Source organism: Lupinus angustifolius, chromosome LG19, assembly GCF_001865875.1.
Source record: "Lupinus angustifolius cultivar Tanjil chromosome LG19, LupAngTanjil_v1.0, whole genome shotgun sequence".
In the NCBI taxonomy this organism is placed as follows: domain Eukaryota; kingdom Viridiplantae; phylum Streptophyta; class Magnoliopsida; order Fabales; family Fabaceae; genus Lupinus; species Lupinus angustifolius.
Window position 1 is genome coordinate 13,796,643 of NC_032027.1, and position 23,082 is coordinate 13,819,724.

At 31.2% G+C, this 23,082-nt stretch overlaps 2 protein-coding genes across 6 annotated transcripts; both read left to right on the forward strand.

The window, feature by feature from the left end:
• Positions 10,143-14,593, forward strand: LOC109334797 (farnesyl pyrophosphate synthase 2). Of its 2 annotated transcripts, XM_019570752.1 has the most exons (12): positions 10,149-10,422; positions 11,545-11,569; positions 11,752-11,867; positions 11,989-12,075; positions 12,155-12,271; positions 12,354-12,442; positions 12,975-13,026; positions 13,393-13,488; positions 13,650-13,694; positions 13,773-13,862; positions 13,957-14,028; positions 14,223-14,593. In XM_019570752.1, exons 1-12 carry the CDS (start codon positions 10,312-10,314, stop codon positions 14,349-14,351), a joined length of 1,029 nt encoding a protein of 342 aa, XP_019426297.1. In that variant the 5' UTR covers positions 10,149-10,311; the 3' UTR covers positions 14,352-14,593. The 2 variants fall into 2 exon arrangements, with proteins under 2 accessions (XP_019426298.1, XP_019426297.1); XM_019570753.1 differs by lacking the exons at positions 13,957-14,028; positions 14,223-14,593 and having other exon boundaries at positions 10,143-10,422; positions 13,393-13,536; positions 13,567-13,694; positions 13,773-13,843.
• On the forward strand, positions 16,638-22,536 carry LOC109334471 (C2 and GRAM domain-containing protein At1g03370-like). 4 transcript variants are annotated; one of them, XM_019570277.1, is made up of 10 exons: positions 16,638-17,407; positions 17,936-19,174; positions 19,550-19,732; positions 19,886-20,169; positions 20,257-20,373; positions 20,489-20,751; positions 21,174-21,345; positions 21,504-21,776; positions 21,886-22,108; positions 22,139-22,536. In XM_019570277.1, exons 1-9 carry the CDS (start codon positions 17,059-17,061, stop codon positions 22,075-22,077), a joined length of 3,072 nt encoding a protein of 1,023 aa, XP_019425822.1. In that variant the 5' UTR covers positions 16,638-17,058; the 3' UTR covers positions 22,078-22,108; positions 22,139-22,536. The 4 variants fall into 4 exon arrangements, with proteins under 4 accessions (XP_019425822.1, XP_019425823.1, XP_019425824.1 ...); XM_019570278.1 differs by having other exon boundaries at positions 21,886-22,105; positions 22,136-22,536; XM_019570279.1 differs by having other exon boundaries at positions 17,936-17,992; positions 18,074-19,174; positions 21,886-22,536.

Consider the following 23,082-nt stretch of genomic DNA (forward strand, 5'->3'; position numbering starts at 1 on the left):
TTTGAGAGATTGGGGTGTATGCTCTCACTTAACTCTAATTTTTTCAACTAAACATTAGTCAATTGTCATCATTATTATACATTTGTATTTGTATATTTCCTTTTTCTTCACTGCCTAAACATATGTCCTTGTTTTTAGCGCCTAAAATTTAATGGTAGAACATCTAATAGATTGTAACCATGCTATCCTATATTCTCTCTTTAGAACCAAAATACACCGGGAGAAAGTATTGGATGCAAAACTGATTAAGATTATTTTAATTTTTGGTATAACCTACATTTTAGACAAAGAATTAATTCTTTCAGTTGTTGTTCTTATGAATCAAATTTTTTGATCTTTTGACATATCTAAAAATTAGTAAGAACTAACAGATGAACGTTTTTTTCGTACTACTAAGTATATCTTAGATAAGGAATTAATCTTTTTCGGGATGCTCAAATTTCCCTTCCAACAAATGTTGCTCTCAAGAATTGAATATTTGACATTTGATCATCCTCTAGATCTAATAGAATCTTACACCATTAGACCAACGCTTTGATGGTTCAGATGAATGCAGGAAAAGTGATGGAAGAAAGAAATGATTTTCCTAATGAGTTATTATGATTATGTTTACATGAAGTCATTAAATGGAAATACAAATTCCCATCACTTAAGCCGACATAAAGATTTTTGGTTGCCTTAAATGGGTGCCTGCTTTCCCTAGTAGTCAATAAAATCACAAAGTAATGGACCAACGGTTGATGAGAATGTTTGGTTTGATCCAATGAAAAATAGAGGTGTATTACTCAATCAACTAAGCCATAAGTTTTTGTGGACCATCCACCACAATCACTGCATTTCCCATTAAAGCTTTTGATTATGTATTCCAGTACCCAAAAATAAGTACCTTTAATTTCATTGTAAAATAGCAAAGTATGCAAATAAGAGACCCCTTCATTTTTTGTACCATTACCCTTACAATTAGTTCATGATTCTTAGTGTCTTTGCAATACATATCATGAAGGCCCCAACTTTTTAATGCTATTACTGTGATGGGACAATGGACCATTTTAAGGATCACTCAAACCTTCTTTGTGTCTCTTTGTGTCACTAAGTGAGAAATAGAGAGTGAACAACTGCATTCATAAATAAGCTTTTCATTCATATAAAAAAGCATATAGAAACTTTGGTTTATGGGTTTATTTTCTGAAGATGAGTGGTTTTGTTTTAATTTTGTATCACTATACAGGGTCCCAATTGAACATGCAATCTCATAAATAAACTAATAATAACAATCAAAGTGGTTGGAACTTATTTTCCAATGTTATACATTGAACTAATATTCTAAAAAGTGTGTAACGTCATGTATCAATATTTGTGATTAGTTAAAAAAAATATAGTTACAAGTATGTTATTTTTTTGGACAAAGAATATACTTCCTTTGAACACTCTTTCTCAACTTTACCTTAATCTTTTGAGTTTTGTTATTTGTACATTAACTATTATACATTTATTTTGTATGATGAAATGTAATGCTAATCTTTTTCATCTCATTTAATCCAAATATCTCTCTTTCTACAAAGTATCTAGATAACTAACCCTAGCATATCCCACAAACTTCTTTTTTCTTCTTAGTTTGACATCTTGGATGAGATATATATGCAAGAGATAGGATCAAGCAAACATGTACATATTATGTTTATGTGTCCAAATATGATCAACAAATCTTTTAGCCTTAAATTGGATATCTATGTGGTTAAAAGAAAGATATATTTTTTATTGAGAGCTACCAATAATTCTGCCTTTTAATACACACCACACACACAAAATTAACACCTTTCAATAATACATGAAACATGCACCCTCATGGCCTCATATAAATATTATTTAGGATATGACCAAACATGTCTCCTTCAGACATCTACAACATGTTTCTAAGGCTTTCTTTACTTTTCTTTAATATATCTTTTTCTTTTGCCTATAATATTTTATTTTTCTGTAAGAGCAAATTGAAAACCAAATGAGAAAATCCTAATACCTAATTGAGAATCCAACTGTCTCATAAACGACAATAAATCAACTTTGGTCTGTGACTTTATTTTAGAAAAAGCTTTGGTTGATTGCTCATGTTGTATGGACAACTTTCTTCCTTCCAGACATTGTCAAGAGACATGTAGTAACAAATAGATATTTGTTATCTCATACAGTGTCCCGGGTTAATGATAATAAAACAAAATAACAACAATAATAAATTTGTAATTGTCATAACGTGTTTTTATTAGTACGAGACATCATTTGTGACAATATTTAAAACACCAAATCTCTATTATATATAGCAATAGCCACATGGAGCCATTAAGTGAGGGGTTTGTGACCTTCAACTTAAGGGTTAACATTAGGACTAGTGGTTTTAGATTTGACTGAGCAGTATATATAGTACCCAAGCTTGGTCCCAAACTAAAAAAAGCTGAACACTTCACACTTCTTTGGGTCCTCTCAAACAGACACTTTGTTTTCCTAGTTGCTTTCTACTTTTCTTTATAGACCCTGCCCTTTTAACAAAATTATTTTTTTCAGTCAAAGGAAACTTTATTTGGGCCAATTTTATCCTTTTATATACAGGTTCTTTTCATTACCAGAAAAATGTTGAATGATGATAAGAATTTTCTTTGCCTTTTTTTCCTGGTTTTGATACATGTGATGTGTTGAGAGTGAGTGGAACCAAACTAAGGTATCTTTTATTTCCAAATGTAAAAAATAGATTCAGCTTTTGTATCATGGGTTTGAAGTTGCTCAATATATTTAGAATCATTTCTTTCAAAAGTGATATTCATCAATTTAAGCACTTGTGTTTTATTTTTATTGATACTTATTTATGTAACAGTCAAAGTTATCAACATTAAGCTATAAATTAAATAGCTTAAGTTAACTTGCTGGTAAAAAAATTAACAATAAGTTTAACAAGAACGTCAATGTGATGAATATAGTGAATTTTGTGTTAAGAATCATCTTTGTTTATAAAAGTATCATCACCTTAATTTGAAAGGGGAGGGGGACTTCAATTATCTGTCCAATAAGAGGGCAGCATTTTATTGTTTACATATTATACTTATGACTTTCAAGTCTTCAACCTATTCTATTTTGTACGAAATAAAATATTTTCTCATACTAAAAGATAAGTTATCTCAGATAACTACTATAATCATAATATGTATCCTATTTTTTAGTATTTAAAAATATTTTTATAGAAAATGATTAAATATAACATTTTTTATGATAAATAAAATGGAACACAATCTCAAAAAATGACACAGATTTTAAAGCATTGGTACAATGTATGGAAACATTATGCTAATAAATAAATTAATGATACCATAGTGTGATAAATAACCTTTTGGACCTTTTTAGGATATTATTGTAGCCTTCTAAACTCATGCAAGTTAATCAAGCCTTTGCATATGATGTCATTTATCACTTGAGGCAATGAAGCACATTCAAAGATTTAGGAATACTAAACAAATGCTCAATTCAAATTAAAGGGCAAACTATATTTTTTTTTGGGTACTATCAACCATGGTATTCCTTATCATTTGGGTAAAAAACTAATCATTTTCGAATGTGTGGTTTCTTTTCGTAACAAGTGTCGATTTCATGAATTGAACTCTTAACTTTATGATCATTCTAGATATCTAATATGGTCTTATACTACTAAATTAGGACAAACTATATGTAATAAAGATAAGACCAAAGCAGATCTACACAGCTCCATGCATAGAGGTTCGAGCTACTTACCCTATAACCACATGCAACTCTAATTGATATTTTGGAATCAAAACTAGCAGTTTTATGAAGTGGTCCTCTCCTATTCATTTATATTAAACTCACTACTTCAGTTACTATATGATTAAACATTTATGATACAAATATGACAATAACCAATGGTAGCTAGAAGCAGTACAATTAGATTTTGACATGTGGCATGCATGTGAATCTTGGGCCCCTAAATATTATTTACATAAATTTATATTTTTTGTTGTTTTACTTTGGGTCTTTACAAAATTTGAATCTGTTCTTGGTTTTACTGGTACAAGGGAATATATTCCTTCAAGAGGGAGAGTGTGATGCTTCAGAGGTTGATAACCTCACCTAGCAGATAAAAAATGCTTTTGAGAAAAGCTTTGGAGATGTGAGATTTGGCTTCTAGCTTCACTTTTTAGTTTCTTTTTATGTCAAAATCTCTACCATAGTACCATTAAAGGATGTCTAAAACTTTTGGCTTTGGTATAATTAGTTGAATAATTTTTTGACTGATAACCTATGAATATTGTCCCATTTCTTGTCGATTAAAATTTCTAAACTTTCATTATTATGTTATTTTTATTTCATTATCATTGATACAGAACAACATATAAGATATGATCTGTGATAACAAATCTCAGTTCTTTAACGTATAATCTAGTAAGAAGGACAAACTCATAGATCTAGCATGGCTACAAGGTCCATACCTTTTTCTTTGATATCCTTTTCTCAAACTTACAATTATCTCCATCTTATTTGACCTCTAAATTGTCTTGAAAGGAAGAAAAAAAACATAAAATGTGGACCAAATTTGATATTGAAACTTCTTTGATGTGGATTACTACATTGAAATGGTGACATTTTAATAGCTAGGGAGTAATAGAATAGTCATGCAGGTTTTGCAAAGTTTAGTTATCAAACATTAATAAGCTAATTATTTTACTGTGGTGGAATATGGTGATACCATGTGAATGAAGTAATTAAATGTATTGTACAAAGCACATGAAAACTGTAGGATTGTTTATTGGTGCCACTGGCAATGGATGAGGTATTGTAAGATATCAGTTATTATATGACAGAGCATATCATAAGAATATCCCTCAAATGTGACAAATCATTAGAAAATTATAAGAATCTTTAGCCACAGACTCGTTAGAGTATGCAATTCTATTTTGCATCTCAGCCCAAACATGGGCCCATTTGTACTTTAGGTATATAATATCACAAAAAAAACTGGTCCATGGCCCAATGGCCTATTGAGGAATTGTGAGATATTCTAGAACCTAAGAGATTGGTTGAGGCTTGATTAATTTAATTAGAGTAAATACTTATTTTAGTTCTCATGTTTTTTTTACCTTAACAGTTTAGTCCTTCAAAAATCTAAAATTGTTCCAAACAATTTTAAGTGTGAGTCAAACTAATTCTTTTAGGATCAAATTAATCTTCATTGAGTATTATAAAACATGTTAAGAACGAGTAGTTTGACCAATATTTGATATTTTTAGGAACTATTTTGAAATTTTCAAGTTTTGAATGACCAAACTGATAAGATCGAAAAACATAAGAGATTGAAATGAGTATTTAATGCAACAAATGTGATCTTGAAGAGTGAACACCAAAAAAATTGTTGTTTACAAGAATTTGCATTATGAGAAATGAGAATAGGAGAGGGAGATTATTAGTGTTGAAGGATCTAGGACTAATAGATCAAGCCATGAACTATTCCTGATAGACCAACTAGCCGAATGAATTGGCATTTTTTTTTCAAATATATATTGTATAAACTTTAATTAAGATACTACTAGCCTATTATCATTGTCATTGCCTATATTATGCTTAACAAGTGTTCATATCCTGCTTCATTTTTGTAATAGGGATAATCTGTTTTAGTGGACAATCTTTGAATAATTTTGGTGATCTTATTCTACATTAGCCATGATCAAGTCTGATTATGTTTGGTGAGCCTGCATAATTGCATAGCTTTTGGTGAACTTATGCTAAAATAGCCATAATCTTGAGAGGAAAATATATATATGTGCAATGAAAAAGTAGTTTTAAGTACGTTCATTGTATTATTCACTATTCATATTTAATCACCATTAATCCTTCAAAAAGTAATATAAATAAATAATGTATTAAATGTATATAAATCTATTCGCTAATAGTACATAAATATCTATAATCATTATGAATGTCATGCTTATGTTTTTACAATTCATAGCATTTTTACCAATAATTACATTGCCAACAGTTTAGATTTAATTTTCTTACTTGTTAAGCAAAAATTCCATCATGAAGGTTGATGGTATCCCAACTACAATAGGTTCTTTTCCGGTTGAAAACCATATATGGCCGAAACCATACACCAGGCATCTAAAATTCGATTTTTCTCCATTATAAAGCTATACAGTAAAAAAAACTCACATTTCAAATGAGATTAGTAAAATATACGTAACTATAAATCGGTTAAGTATACAAGACTCTCATTTAATGATGACGAGATTAGTCAAATTGTTGCACTTAATGATAATAACTAAGTAAAAAACAATCATTTAAAGTGCAAATTTTGCTTTTACTACCCTTGTCACCTGCACTGATAATTTTTTTATTTAAAATGTATAAAAAGTACCCACGTGAACCATACGGAATTTAAATTAATTAATAAAAGACCAATATTCTTAGATTTCACGACCATGAGATTATTGATTTCATTAATTCAGTCTGGTCAACAAATAGATTTTGTTTAACCTCAAGTCCTCAACCACATGATTATGATATATTTGGTAAGGAGTATTCATATATACATTATATTGTTTATGAATTCTCTTGAGCACAAAAAATCACTTATAAATAATCATTTTAATAAATAATGTTCATCTTTATTACACATATTTCTTTTTTTCTATTGTATTTTCTATCATGAAACAATAGATGCATAAATAATAATGAAAACATGCAGGATTTTGCCTTAAACATGTCAACCTATATAATTATAGGTTGACCTTAACATATTTACTTATGTAAAAAAATTGAAGTTCTAGTATGATCTGTAACAGCCTCATTAAAATTGTTAACCTATTTAAGTACATATTATATTATAGACCTATAAATAGAACATATTTGTCTTTAAATATGCCAACAATTTTGCTTTAAGTATATTTATCTATCACTAAAAAATTAATTATATTTTTTATATTAAAATTTCATGTTATTTATATTAAAATATTAAGGAACTATTCGAGTAAAAACAATTGTCATATAAAATTTATTAGAACAATAGATCTGGATCTTACAAAATATAAACAATTATGGATGGTTAAGATTAATAGTTAACTATTGGTAACATATAGTCATGTGTATATATCTTTTAATCTTAACAATTCAATCAAAATCTAATAGTTCATATTAAATATTATCATTTCTCAAAATAACGCACATCACCCAAATAATAATTAAATAGGAAAATCGGTTAAACTAAATAAAGATTTTAATAGCACTTGTTTCCACCCATGCAGAAAGCATGTGATAAAAAACTTTCTGCGATTAAACAAACACAATGCACTTCCCTCGTGGGTTGCGAGTTGCAACTGAAACTGTCGTTAATAAGATATGAATATGATAACATCAATTTTTTGGACACTTGATCCATGTTACAAAAATGGAGAGCATGACCCACCCTACATGCTTTTCATTATGTTTTTTTTTATTAAAAAGTCATTTTCATCCATCACATATTATAAACTTAGATCTTAATTTTGTAAATGCTCAATCAATTTGGTCCCTATTATTTCATTTGAAGAATTTTTGTTCAGATTTATCTCTTTCATTTAAAAGTTTAAGAGAGAAGATTAATTAATGATGAGATAAAATGTATATTAGAAAAATATAACAAGTTCATTATAAATCAACATATTTATTGTACTTGTTAAGGAACATGATTTCTTGTAATATGCAAACTCAATGATCAATTGACACTTTCAGAATATTAGCTCCAACATGCTCATGTTAGAAATTAAATTGATATTTTATTTTAGATGGTTTATGTTAGAAATATATTTTAGTATTTAAGTTGATATTGTATTAGACTGGTTATAGTTAAAATTAGTTTTAGTAGTTTTAATTAGTTAAGTTTTGTTTTCACGTATATATAGTTTACTTTTATTGTACATTATCATTAATTCAATTTAATAATGATAATATTATTCATTCATTTCTCATTTTTTATTATTTCATTAAAAATATTATACACTGCTCCTACCTTTTAACCATTTAAGCAACCACAATAATATTTTAGCTCATCCCAACAATTTTTAAAAATTTATTAAATAAACATCCACACATTCTTATATTTTATCTTATTGTTTCTTTCTCAACCAGTAGGATCCACCATTTTCAAAAAGCAAATCTCTTTAGGACATCCATAGCCATAAAAGTAAGGTAGCTAATAAAAGTTGAGTGGTCTGCTCATTATATTGTTGAATTTTGAAGAGAAAAATAATACTTAAATATATTTAATAGTCATAGTTTTCTATTTTCTTTGATTCTCATCCAACTTGCAAACGAATCTTAGAAAACATATCAACTTGTGTTTAATTTCTGAACCAACAACAAGATCAACGATTGATCTTTAAAAAAGTAAAGATAAAATTTTGTGTTTGACCAAAATTTTATCATTAGAGACATTATAATTAACTAGTGGGGAAAGATGATGTTAATGGCATAATTTGATCATAGTAAAGAAGTATTTCATTTTCCATCTTACATTTGTATCATGTTTCATATTATTTTAGTTCACAAGTCAAATATCTTGTATTAATGCATGAAACTATTTGAAAATATAATATTGGAAGCTATCTTTGAAATATTTGGATTTGTATGAAATGATTTTTTTTAACTTCTTATGATTATAGATGGGGAAAATTGCAGCAAGAATGCAATGATATGCATTAAGATGCAGTTATAGTGTATAAACTATATAATGCTAATGCATACATTTTTTATTTAATTTTGTTTTATTTAACTATAAAAAGGAAAAATATGATTATTTTTTGTAAAAATAAAACTGAGTTAATTTCTATTTATTAATTTAAAAAATATATTTATTACTGTTTCTATAAAAAAACCAATATATGATTTATTTATTTAATTTTTTTACTATTCTTTAAAAAAATGAAAGTTAGTAAATTTTAATTTTATATACCTTTATTATTATTTTTTATAAAACATAAATCAATAAATTATTATTTAAATATATAAAAATATTTATTGTTTAGTATACAAAATGAAATATTTAATTGAATAAAATAAAATGCATATTTCCATCTAATGTCAGCACACTTTTTTTTCTGTGCTTTGGAAATAAAATCACAAAAAAGAAACGGAAAGAAAACTAAGTCAAAGAAACAATATTCAACTCCAAGAGAGATATAACTTCTGCAAGAGGAGAGTTCCAAATTCTAGAAGTCTCAAAGAGATTCAAGGTTGAGCTTAGCCAAAAAATCTGTCACTAAATTCCATTCTCTAAAGATATGATAGGTTTTAACATCAATACATTTTATGACTACTCTTGAATGGTCGTGGTAGAAAATGACGGAAAAAATGAAAAGAGAGGCGGTTCGAATTCTAAGCTATTTTTTATTTATTTAATTATTTCTATATTGTGATTTTTGTGTATAATCAACTAAAAGCTATTGATTTTGTTTACGGTTGAACATCATTGACTTAATAATAAATAACATGTCAATTCTAAATTGTTAAGTGATAAGATTGTTCTATCAAATTTCAAAATTCTAATAACAATTGAAAACCTTCCTATCTCTGATTTATGAAAATGGTTATCCTAAATGTATGATTTATTTCTTATTATTTTATTCATATTAGTTTTTTAATAATTTTTGGGCTCTTTTATTTATTTGAGAGATAAAGCTCTCATCATACATATTATTTCATTTCACAGAATCTATCTGCAAGCTAATTGTAACTGTAAAATGAGAGATGAAATAAGTATTCTATACTTTATCTAACCTTGATAAACCTCTTATGTCAAAAGTAATTAAATTAAAACAAAAATGTAAGACATAGGTTATTTTCCCGACTTTAATTATTGACTTTCTCCATATTGAAAAATGACTGAATATTAATTCCAATCAATGAATTAAACAAAGTCGTCTCAATGTTCCACCGACAATCAAACCACCTCGGCCGAGTCTTCCATCATTGATAGTAGCAAAAAAATATTATTATAGATGAAGAAAATAAAAAAGAATAGAATTATATGAATTTAGGAAGAAGTGTGGTCCAACTAATGTTAGAGGATTGTTTGATTCCCAATAGAGAAATACAAACTTAGTAAACAGCTATCTTCACGTTTGACTCTCTACCTTTTATTTCCATCTTTCACATTTTTCTGTCACCCTTTCTCTCTCTCAATATATATAAACAAATGCAATAACCATATTTGTCTTCTAACAACGTTCATTCTTTTCTCTCTCTCTCTCTCTGTTTTTTCAGAGCATTGTCTTTTTTTTTGTTTCAATGGCAGATCCCAAATCTAGTTTCTTGAATGTCTATTCCATTCTCAAATCTGAGCTTCTTCAAGACCCTGCTTTTGAATTCTCCACTGATTCTCGTCAATGGGTCGAACGGGTATTTTTCATAACATATCCATTTCTCATTCATGTTAATCTTATTCTCTGTTTCTCATCAAACTTGTGTGTATGTGTTTGTTGTGTGAGAAGAAAAAAAATAAGATTTTGTTTAATTACAGAGTTATGAACTTATGATGTTGGGCATTGGATTAATGTGATTCTGTAACTCAATGATTTTTTGTTCATTGTTGTGAGCCTTATAGCAATTTTGTTACCATGGATCATATGTTTCAAGCTCCTATGTTTAGACTCGGGAAAAAATAAATTTTTTTGGCATAAACTTTGATGTGAAACTGTAAAAATCACTTTTTTCTTCTTTGTAAAAGCTAACTTGCAGTTTTTTAGTTGTTTTTGTTTTAATTTGTAATGCAGATGAACATTTTAGTAAAAAAATCAATCAAACAAGCATGTCAACCTGGAAAGTGAATTTGTTTATAAATAGAAAAAGAGAATAAAGTATCACCTGGAATCTATCTTATCTCGCCATTAAAATCATGACATGTGTGAGAGTAAACAAAACAATACCCATATCATATTTATTGTCATAGAGAAAACGCTTAAACAAACATGCCCATTATATGGCTGTTGTATCATATCACTTGGGGATTTTATGCGTGTGGAATTCTCATCTCTACTCTTGCAAAGTCAATGCTTAAATATATAAAAAGTTGGTGATTTAGTGAAATATAATAACCAAATTTAGTTTCTGTTATTAGATCACTAATTTGCTATTTGTTTAGAATTTTAGCATAATATCTACATTGCGTTAAAGACTTAAAGGAAGCCAGTTTACTGCGAGTCTTCGTAAAAATCGGACATACGTTATTGTACCACTCATCAAAATCTATTCCAACTATTGAGTAAAGTTTTGCACAATCTATGCAACACGCTCAAAGAATAGTTTTGTTTCTTGTGTAAACTTCTGCACGTTCTGAACTTCAACGCTCATTTATATTGTCATGAGTTAATCATAGTAATAGTACTACCAATTTCCCTAGGTGTGTGTACATTGCACGCGCTGCACACATGATCTCATGAAAATTTGATTGCCGTTTCATCGAAATATACGTATGTAGTTTGTTCTATCACTTACTGTGTTACGTACTCTATTTTATTGCAGATGGTGGACTACAATGTGCCTGGAGGTGTGGCTTGAGAATTCCCTTTAAGCTTGTGTTCTGTACTCAATCTTATTCTAAGTTCTAACTATTCCTCTCTAGGAAAGCAAGGATGGTTTTTCGGAAAACATTTAAAAAAGCGATAAAACATTCTATATATAATGAGATAATGCTCAATGACTAAAAGATGGATTGTAACTTACTTGCAGGAAAGCTGAACCGTGGACTATCAGTTATTGACAGCTACAAATTGTTAAAAGATGCACAGGAATTAAATGATGAAGAGATTTTCCTTGCTAGCGCTCTTGGTTGGTGCATTGAATGGGTATGACAATAAAAAACCTTTACTTTTTTAGTTTGAATTGTAAGACTAGTTCTATCCCCTTCAGAAGTTTACTGTTTTGTCATTGAGGAATTTTACAATCTTCTGTCGATGAATTTTGCAGCTTCAGGCATATTTCCTTGTTCTTGATGATATCATGGATAACTCTCACACACGGCGTGGTCAGCCATGCTGGTTTAGAGTACCCAAGGTACGAAGCAGAAGTGAACATGCCTCTTTTTAATGCTGATGTGATGAAGTAAATGACCTATAGCTACTGTATGGTGCAGGTTGGAATGATTGCAGCAAACGATGGGGTGGTTCTAAGAAACCATATTCCTCGTATCCTTAAGAACCACTTCAGGGGAAAGCCGTATTACGTTGATCTACTTGATCTGTTTAATGAGGTTGTACAAATATCAAGGCTTTAATTAAGTGAATTTCTTCTTTGCCAATATGCTAATAGTTGACTATGTTGTCTTTTATTAGGTCGAGTTTCAGACTGCTTCAGGACAAATGATAGATCTGATCACTACACTCGAAGGAGAGAAAGATCTGTCTAAATACACATCATCGCTGTGAGTATGGTGGAAAAAAAAACGAAAACAATGTAGCAGATGTTATTATTGATGAAACACTTTTTAGACAATCTTAAAATGCTTGGTCATTTGTGAATGTGAGTAATAAATCGATAAATGTGCAGAAAGAAAGTATTTATGCTAGATAGAAATATCATCAACTGTATGCTCAAAATTTGCCAGGACATCAGTGAGACTAGAGATATAGTTACTTTCCCATGAGAATTAAGATACATACTTGGCAATCATTATGCCAGAAAATGAGGGATACCTGGTAATTCCAATATATTACAGTAATTTCTTGCGTGAGCGCCCCTTGAGATTTCCGAAAGAACCACGCTGAATTCTTTTTGGCTAGATATGTCGAAGAATATATGTAAATATGCATGACACCAGTTCCTTCCTTCCTTTCTAGCTAGCAATGTGCCAAGTTTCAATGCAATTTTATATATTCCGCTTCAATTTCTTGTTCATTGTGCCTTTCTTTTTTGGAAATCAATATCAATAATTAACATATGGACATATCCTTCAGGCACCGTCGTATTGTTCAGTACAAGACCGCCTATTATTCATTTTACCTCCCAGTAAGTGTAGTATCTTCTCACATTTGTCTCGCCTCTGTAATTTAGGTGTTTTCCTTGTCCTTTTTCCGTGAACATTAATGGCAACCGGTTCTTTAGTCACCCTGTATTTTACAATGCTAGAATCATATATTTTCTGATGCAATGTGTTCTTCAGTTTGAAGACACATCTTTTCTTTTTTATCGCTCCTTTACTTTCATAGAAAGTATGACATGTATCTAATGAGTCTTAACTAAAAAGATGTTATATCCTTATATTTTCTATGCGATTCCATTTCATTAATCCTATCTCATCACCACCTTTATATTTAGATTGACACCGGAATATATGATCTTTTATTTACTTCTGTATACATCTACTTTTCATAGGTTGCATGTGCATTGCTCATGGTGGGTGAGAATCTTGATAACCATACTGATGTGAAAAACATTCTTGTTGAGATGGGTACATACTTTCAAGTACAGGTAATCTTCTGTTTGCATAACATTTTCCTCATCTTTCTTTATTACCATATAGACTCCAGAATTCTAGATGTCTACTTGATGTCACTATCGGCTCGATTTCTCTTTCAGAAGCTTTACTGTAACCAATCTTTTATTGTTGTTTTCCGCACTTTTTCTTTTAGGATGATTATTTGGATTGCTTTGGTGCTCCTGAAACAATTGGAAAGGTGAGCATACTAACTAGATGATAGTTAATCGAAACATAATTTTCTTTTTAACCTCATTATAGTTATCTATGAAACCAGATAGGTACAGATATTGAAGATTTTAAGTGCTCTTGGTTGGTTGTGAAAGCATTGGAACTTAGCAATGAAGATCAAAAGAAAGTCTTATATGTAAGTGCTCATCTTATTATTTCCCGTCGCTTCTTTACTGTCTTTCTCCCATGATTAAACTCGGATAAGTCGCACATGTTTTTGTGTTTTGTAGGAGAATTATGGGAAGCCAGATCCAGCAAATGTTGCTAAAGTGAAGGTCCTGTATAACGAGCTAAACCTTCAGGTTTGAACTTCATTTATAGCTACCTCTCATATTAGCCAAACAATCAATAGAGAAAACAAAACTAAGATGCTAAAATAAAGTAAAACATTTCCACACATTCGTCAGAAATTCATTCAAACAAGTAGAAAACATATCTCATCGTGATATTGTCGTCAATTTGGTTCGGATTATATATTTACTATCGGAATCGATAGGGTGCATATGCGGAGTATGAGAGCAGCAGCTATGAGAAACTTGTAACCTCTATTGAAGCTCATCCTAGCAAAGCAGTTCAAGCTTTATTGAAGTCCTTTTTGGCTAAGATTTACAAGAGGCAGAAGTAGAGTAACTCGAAGGCGAAAGCCGAAATAGTTGAAGATGCATTAGAATCTAGAGTCCTGGTTTTTATCTAGAGCCTATATGTTTCATGGCTTGATCTTTTTTTATACTTGTGGCTAAACCTCCATTGGTGTTGTTGTATTGTTTTTCTTTTTTACTTGTGGATGGTAAGATGTTGTATTTTATGTTGTAAACTTCTTGTGACACTTGCTTGGCTCTTAGTAATTCTAATGATCTTTATTGTTATCATTGAAATATATCACAATAACTGAGTAAAGAAATAAAAAGAGATTACCAAATACATGGAAAAGATTTACTTATATTAAATCCCTTCTCCCATCAAGTTGATTATTGAAGGACAATAGAGGGAACACAAAAGTATCAGAACTTCAAATAGACTTTTGAGATGATTCTCAAGTTTTTTTTCCTTCTTGCAAAAAGATCCTACCAGTTTGTTTGCGAATTGAATTTTGGAGAAGAATGAAGGGAAAAAAAATGTTTCAGAACTATTTCACAAGTGTATATTATGACTTACAAACTTTTATTTCTCCATCTTACCCTCTAAAATTCAACTCGACATTTAACATAAGCATTTGGGTTCATAGAGAATAATGATTTCATTGTTGGTTACGTATGAAACTATTCTTTTATTTTAGGAGAATTTTAGTTTCAAAAGGATAGCTAGTGAGTTGAGTTTTGATGGTTAGCATGATGAACTTCACTATATTCACCTTCATCCAATTTTCATCTTCTCTTATCTCACACATATGGTCTAACTTTATCTATGAAGACATTTTTATTAGTCAATTTATTTATTTATAAGCTAAATGGAAAAGCAAAAACGTTTTTATTAGTTAATTAATAGTTATATATTTTATAGTTGTTATCTAATTATATGAAGCCATTTTTACTCCTATTATAAGTTTATGGTGAATTGACTCAAAATTTAATTTGAAGCCCAACAAACACAACATCATTGAACTAGACATATGGGTAGAAAATTCCATTAATTAATTAAGACAAACAAAATGTATCATAATTGCTTTCATAAATTGTTTTATGCACTACTTTTGTATCAAAACAATTCATTAGCATAATTTGGAAAAACATCTTTTACTAAGCATTTCAGACCAACAAGAAAATTTTAGAATTTAAATAAAATTAACATGATTGGATTAAATTAAATAGGAAGCAACCCTTATCCTAGGACAATGGTTGGGTAGGGGCCTCCAAGTTGGACCTTATGATGATATTTTTGACATACAAAGTGTGCCAACGTGCCATTCATATCAAGTTCATAGATCAAGTAAAAAAAAAAATTCAAATTCACGACCGTTTCATCAAGAAACAAAAATAAAATAAAAATACAATTCATAAGCATATTTCTTTATACAATCCTTGGATTACTATATTGATTGTTGTACATTGAAAAAGGTTGACCTTGCTTGCGCGTGGAAGTTAGAACTTAGAACTTAACTTAATGTAGTAAATTTCAGTAAAAAAAAAAGTGTATATATGGGTCCATGCTATTTTTATATAATAAATTATTCCTCATAAATTATTCACTAAACATTCACTGACCGTATCAAATATTAAAAATATGTAAAGAAGTAAAGAACAATCAACATTGAAACAAAAAGAAAAATATTAAAACTGATATGATTGAAAAAAAGGAAATATATGATTTCTTTAATTCAATTGCCCGGGAATAGTGATATTATAATTATACTTTTGGATATAATTTTTTAATAACTACTAGATCTCCAATTTTTTAAACTTATTCATCATTAATGGTTTTACTTATATGGCTAAAAAACTCTTAATTAATACTTATAAGTATCTTAAAACATAATTGACACATGTTAGAATCTGATATTAATACATACCTACTAAATTGTGATTCAATTAATGGAAGACAGAAGGAGGGAAAGTAAAAAATTAAAGGAGCAAAAAAACCATTAAAAAGATAATAAATGGAATAAGATTATATGATTTTAAAAATAGAATAATCTATAATCTAAAAAGGAATTAAATATCTAATTATCGACATCTTAAAAGAGAGAGAACAAAAGTACAAATATTTAGTATATAAAAGTAAAATACATAAAAAGATGTTGCTTGCAATATTTAATGTTAACAAAATGGAGAGAGTTGAAGACAAAGTAAAAGAAAGAAAAAAAGTAAATTTACTTTCTATTTTTCCATAAAAGAAATTTCATTTATTAAATTATTTCATGTCTCTCTTCTATCCTCAAAATCATTCATTCATTCAGTGTTCTTTGCTTCCTTTGTCTCAATCAGTATCTGTCTGATAATTCTACTCTCAAACTCTTTTCATTTTTTTTTCTTATCTTACTCGTTGACAAAAAAATTCTGCTTCTTTCTCCATTGTTTGAACCATTCATGATCAATTTGTAACAAAAAAAATTAATTTTGACTTCACTTTTGGCTTAGATCAGCAACCTCTGCAACATGTTCTAGCATAATCAAGGTTGTTTTTTTCTATATATGTTTCTTTCTGATTCATGGGTTAGTTAGTTTTTCTTCTTATATCCACTGAATTTGAGTTTTCCACTTCATTTTTTGCAATTTTTTCAGCGTCCCTCAAAATTTTCATACCCATTATTTTTTGCCCACTTTCTGCATTACCCTTTTGGATAATAACTTTTGGGTGATAAAAAAGTTCAATTTTTGGGTCAAGTTTTTCTGGTAATGAAGCTTGTGGTTCGTGTAATTGAGGCAAAGAACTTGCCTCCTACAGACCCTAATGGATTGAGTGATCCTTATGTGAGGTTACAGTTGGGGAAGCAGAGGTTTAGGACAAAGGTGATCAAGAAATGTTTGAATCCAAAGTGGGATGAAGAGTTTAGTTTTAGGGTGGATGACCTTAATGAAGAGCTTGTTATCTCTGTCATGGATGAAGATAAGTTCTTAATTGATGATTTTGTAGGTCAACTTAAGGTCCCTATGTCACTTGTTTTTGATGAAGAGATCAAATCCCTTGGCACTGCTTGGTACTCTTTGCAACCCAAAAGCAAGAAGATTAAGAACAAGGAATCTGGTTTGTTATGCTACTCAACTTAACTTTCATGTACTTTATCTAATTGTTTAGTGCTTACCTAGCATTTGTGTGACAGTTTTATTTATTGTTTTTCATTTTCCTTTTTCATTTGTCAGTTTTTTGTTTATGTTTGGCAGTGAAAATTATGCTGATGTTATATTGGTTTGGTACTTAATTATAGATAATTTAATGGTATAAAGTGTAAAGTAATGGTGTATCCACCTTTAGATAATTTAGTGGGTTAAGATCTTGATGCACTTTAACTAATTGGTGATGTATACAACCTTTAATTCTCATTTTATACTTAAGCTCACCTTAGAGGTGCTTTATCCTTAATTATATGAGTATATGACTGATAACATTGTATAAATTGCATCATGTCTGATTTGAGACATTGGATATCACATCTCAAGGGGCTATTTGCCTTAAGTCTTCTCGGAAATAATGTGCTCACTAACTATGAACATGAATATTGGAATAAGGATTTTGCTGCTTAAATTATGGCATTTGTTTTGTTCTTCTTGGCAGGTGAGGTTCGCTTGAGCATATATTTTTCACAAAAGAGTGCATCCGTGGATTCAAATGGTATTGGCGATCAATTATTACATCCAGGAAAACATGTTGATGCAACTAATGACTCACCTTCATTTGCTTGTACTTGGCCAGGCTCTTCATCTCCCGCAAGGGAAGAAACTGCATCTTCTAAGGATGAGAAGTATGGTACACAAAAAAGAATCACCGGCAGAATTGCTCAGATATTTGCTAAAAGTTCTGACATGCCGTCTTCCCCATCCCATAGAAGCGTTGACTTAGACCAATCTGAAATTAGTAAAGAGGAAATTAGTGGGATCAAGGTTGAGGATCAACCCTCTAATGAAACTTTTGAAGAAGCCATTATAAAAATTCAATCTGCAGATGAAGGCAGTGAAATTCCTAGCAATTTACCAGGAGGGGTGCTTGTAGATCAACACTATCTTATTGCACCACAAGAGTTGAACATGTTACTATTTTCACCCGATTCAATTTTTCTCAAGTCCTTAGCAGAAGTACAAGGTTCTACGGAACTTCAAATAGGACCTTGGAAGTTTGAGAATGGCGAGGAGAGTTTAAAAAGATTAATTACGTATGTCAAGGCTGCGAGTAAATTAATTAAGGCCCTTAAGGCCTTTGAGGAACACACATACTTAAAAGCTGATGGGAAGAACTTTGCTATTCTAGCCAGTGTCAGCACTCCTGATGTTGTGTATGGGGGCACCTTTAGGACAGAAGTACTCTATTTGATCACACCAGGACCAGAGCTGCCATCGGGAGAACAGTGTTCACATCTGGTTATTTCGTGGCGAATGAATTTTTTACAGAGCACCATGATGAAAGGAATGATAGAAAATGGGGCACGGCAAGGTATGAAGGATAGCTTTGATCAGTATACCACTTTATTATCTCAGACTGTGAAACCTGTTGACACAAAGGACCTTAATTCCACTAAGGAACAAGCTTTGGCATCATTACATGCTGAGCCCCAGTCAGATTGGAAGCTGGCAGTGCAGTATTTTGCTAACTTCACAGTAGTCTCAACAGTTTTAATGGGGTTATATGTGCTTGTCCACATTTGGCTGGCTGCAACTGGCCCAATTCAAGGGCTCGAGTTTGTTGGGCTTGACTTGCCAGATTCAATTGGTGAATTTGTTGTTTGTGCTGTCCTGGTTCTTCAAGCTGAACGCATGCTGGGTTTAATCTCACGCTTCTTTCAGGCCAGAGATAAAAAGGGTAATTTCATGCTGAGCAAGTTCAGATACTTTCTTTCATCAATCTAGCTTTCCTTTATAGCAATTTGGTCTCTTTTTTTTATATAACCAAAGGTATCCCCTCACCCTATGAGAAAGGAACTAATTCATTCAGGGTGTGTGGCTGCCCCTCCAACAAGTATCGCTCTTAGAAATCGAACTTTTGACCTTTTGGCCTATCTGGGGATCCAATGAGGCCTTACATCACTAGACCAACGCCTTGTTGGTACCTGGTCTTGCTTTAAAGAAGTGGCCATGATTTTGTTTCCCTCTCGTCTCTTACATGTGATACTTATTTACTAAATTTGTTGTGAAAAAACTTTGCTTATTCAGATCTTTTGTGCCTTTCAAATGTTAGGTAGTGATCATGGCATTAAAGCACAAGGAGATGGGTGGTTGCTAACTGTTGCTTTAATTGAAGGAAGCAGTTTAGCTTATGTTGATTCTACTGGATTCTCTGATCCGTATGTGGTGTTTACTTGCAACGGGAAAACAAGAACCAGCTCAATTAAGTTCCAGAAATCTGATCCTTTATGGAATGGTGAATACCATTTTTTTTTATCATTTTATGTGCTTATATGTTAAATTGGAACCTCTTAATTTGGTTATCTAATGCGTAACTCGTTTCCCCTACATATGGCTCGGGTTGTTGTAAGATTGATTTTTTTGCTTAGAACATTGTCTATCTCTGCAGAAATATTTGAATTTGATGCAATGGATGATCCTCCTTCTGTGCTGGATGTGGAAGTTTATGATTTCGATGGACCTTTTGATGAAGCAGTATCTCTAGGACATGCTGAAATCAATTTTCTAAAGGCGAACATCTCAGATCTTGCTGATATATGGGTTCCTCTTGAAGGAAAGCTTGCCATGGCTTGTCAGTCTAAGCTACACTTAAGAATTTTTTTGGACAATACCGGTGGCGTCAATGTTGCAAAAGACTATTTGAGTAAAATGGAGAAGGAAGTGGGGAAGAAGGTACGCAAAAAACAGTTTCATCTTTTTTGTGTGTTATACTCCTGTTTTTCCACCCGTCTTCTTGGCTTATGTTTTTTTAAATTTTAGATCAATTTGCGGTCTCCTCAAACAAATTCAGCCTTTCAGAAACTCTTTGGGCTTCCGCCTGAGGAATTTCTCATCAATGACTTCACATGTCACTTGAAAAGAAAGATGCCCATGCAGGTATGGTTAGTCTGATATGTGATGTTAAAAGACATGGTCAAATTTTCTATTTTGGTGTTAACTGACACATGCTTCTTTACTATTATCTCATCAAGTTGCCGATGTTTCTTTGCAGGGCCGCCTATTTCTATCAGCAAGAATAATTGGATTTCATGCAAATTTGTTTGGAAACAAGACAACATTTTTTTTGCTTTGGGATGATATTGAAGATATCCAGGTCGTTCCTCCTACATTTTCATCAATGGGGAGTCCAATAATTGTCATAACTCTTCGGCCAGGCAGAGGTGTGGATGCAAGGCATGGCGCAAAAACTCAAGATGAACAAGGCAGGCTGAAGTTCCATTTCCAGTCCTTTGTGTCTTATAATGTTGCACAAAGGTAAACGAGGGGCATTTTATTATATTTGGCAGACATATTTCTTATATATTCTTAATCACAACTTCTATGGAAATCTTGTATTTACTGTTCTCTGTTTAACTGTTTTTCCCTTTACCCCATCTTTTAACTATTCAAGGTTGTTCCAATGTTCCATCCATTATGTTAAAGATTTGAGCTTTGAGCCATTAGCAATTCATATTTGTTTCTTCCCCTTGATTTTCATTTTTGACACAACCATAGTTGTCTGCAACTACTCTTCACGTATGTTTTGGTTTGAAATAATTTGTGGTTGCCTAAATTATTTCTCTAGTTTCAGTAGGCATTTCTTGTGCTGGCGTGATATAAAATGATATATATTCTTACTTCTAAGAAGATATCCTATATTCCTATGTTGCTAAGAAACTACATATTTGCTGATATAGGACTATCATGGCTCTCTGGAAGGCTAGATCCTTGAGTCCTGAACAGAAGGTCCAGTTTGTTGAAGAAGATTCCGATGAAACAAAAAGTCTTATGAGTGACGACAGTGGGACATTTCTTGGTCTGGATGATGTTAGCATGTCAGAGATTTATTGTTATACTCTTCCCGTTCCTGTAATCTCTCTCTTTCTCTCTATATATATATTGCTTTGTTAATGAACATAATTTATGATAGAGCATTAATCTGTTAATGTTGTGCATTATTTCCATAGCTGCAAATATTTGGTTTCTTTTCCTGTTTGATAATAGTTCTTTTTGTTTAATTAATTTAGGCCAGTTTCTTCATGGAGATATTTAGTGGTGGGGAGTTGGAGCGTCGGATCATGGAAAAATCGGGTAGTCATAATTATTCTTATACCCCTTGGGTATCCGAGAACAGTGATAGTTCTGAGAGGGCAGTGTATTACAAATATGAGAAGCATGTTTCACACTATAGAGGTGAAGTGACAAGTACACAGCAAAGATCTCCCCTTTTGAATGGAAAGGGTTGGCTTCTAGAAGAGGTTATGAACCTTCATGGAGTTCCGCTTGGTGATTATTTCAATGTGAGTGAGTTTGTCATATCTTTGTTTTCTATGATTTACATTTTCTCGTCATCCTTGTGTTTGTTTTCATCTCCTGCACCGCTGAGTACGAGTATCCTTTATACCGCAGATACACCTTCGCTACCAAATTGAAGATTTACCCCCGAAAGCAAAAGGATGTAAAGTGCAGGTATTCTTTGGAATGGAATGGTTGAAAAGTACAAAGCATCAGAAAAGGATTACAAAGAACATCCTGCAAAAGCTACAGGGACGTTTAAAGTTAATCTTCAGTATAGCTGAGAAGGAGCTTTTACCGAAATAGCAAATGAATCATCCGGGATTTGACCTTGCATAATAGGTACAGGAGGTAACTGATATTCCATCAAAATCGTGGGCTTGGAATGGAACATATGATTGTAAGGGTCATGTGATTGTGCTGTTTCGAGTTGGTTTGCATGACAATCCAAACTTCATTGAATTTTAGTCGAACTATGCCTCGGAATTTGGTGGATATTTGCCTTTATTCTGATAGTAGTAGGGATTATCTAATTGTTCCTTGTAAATGATTCCTTTGCCTGTAGCACAGGACACTAAGATTTCATCAGTAGTAGATAATAGTCATATTTTGGGTTTGTTGTGCAGTAAGTGTCACTGCTTGTATGATAATTTGAGAGCTTATTACAAGGGTCTGCAACAAAATGTTGCCTCTAATTGTTAAAAGTTGTTGTAACAGTGATCTAACACATTCATAATGATTATCTAACATATTATTCTTCTACTATTCTTGTTTTTGAGACTGATTATGTAAAGTTTGGTTAAACAGAGACACAACTAAGTGTTCTAAACTTTAGTTGTGGTAAAAAAGAAAATGAGGAAATAAATTATAATGCTTAAGATATTCTGTTTTGGTTGTGATGATTGAAGTGTTGAAAATGGAAACAAGAAAGAAAATGGATAGGGTGTGCAAGATATATAGAAATTAGTAGTTGACTATGACCACCTAAGGCTAGTGTTTCCAAACCATACTTATTACAACATATACTTAATACTTGCATGCCATTGCATTATTGATGATGTCTGTCACAATTCATGTTTCATGTTTGACTATATCTTCTGATATTGTCCAAAGCATCACATGACATAATTCTATACGTGAAGGCCTCTTCCTTAAATGTAACACTCACCTTAGTTGGATTGAAAAATATATGACATGACATGTTATATATAACATGTCTTACATTTGGATAAAAAGAATGATTTAACATCTATACACTGACAGTGTAAGTGTTTTTTACATTGTCAACAAATCTCCATCATTCATATGTTA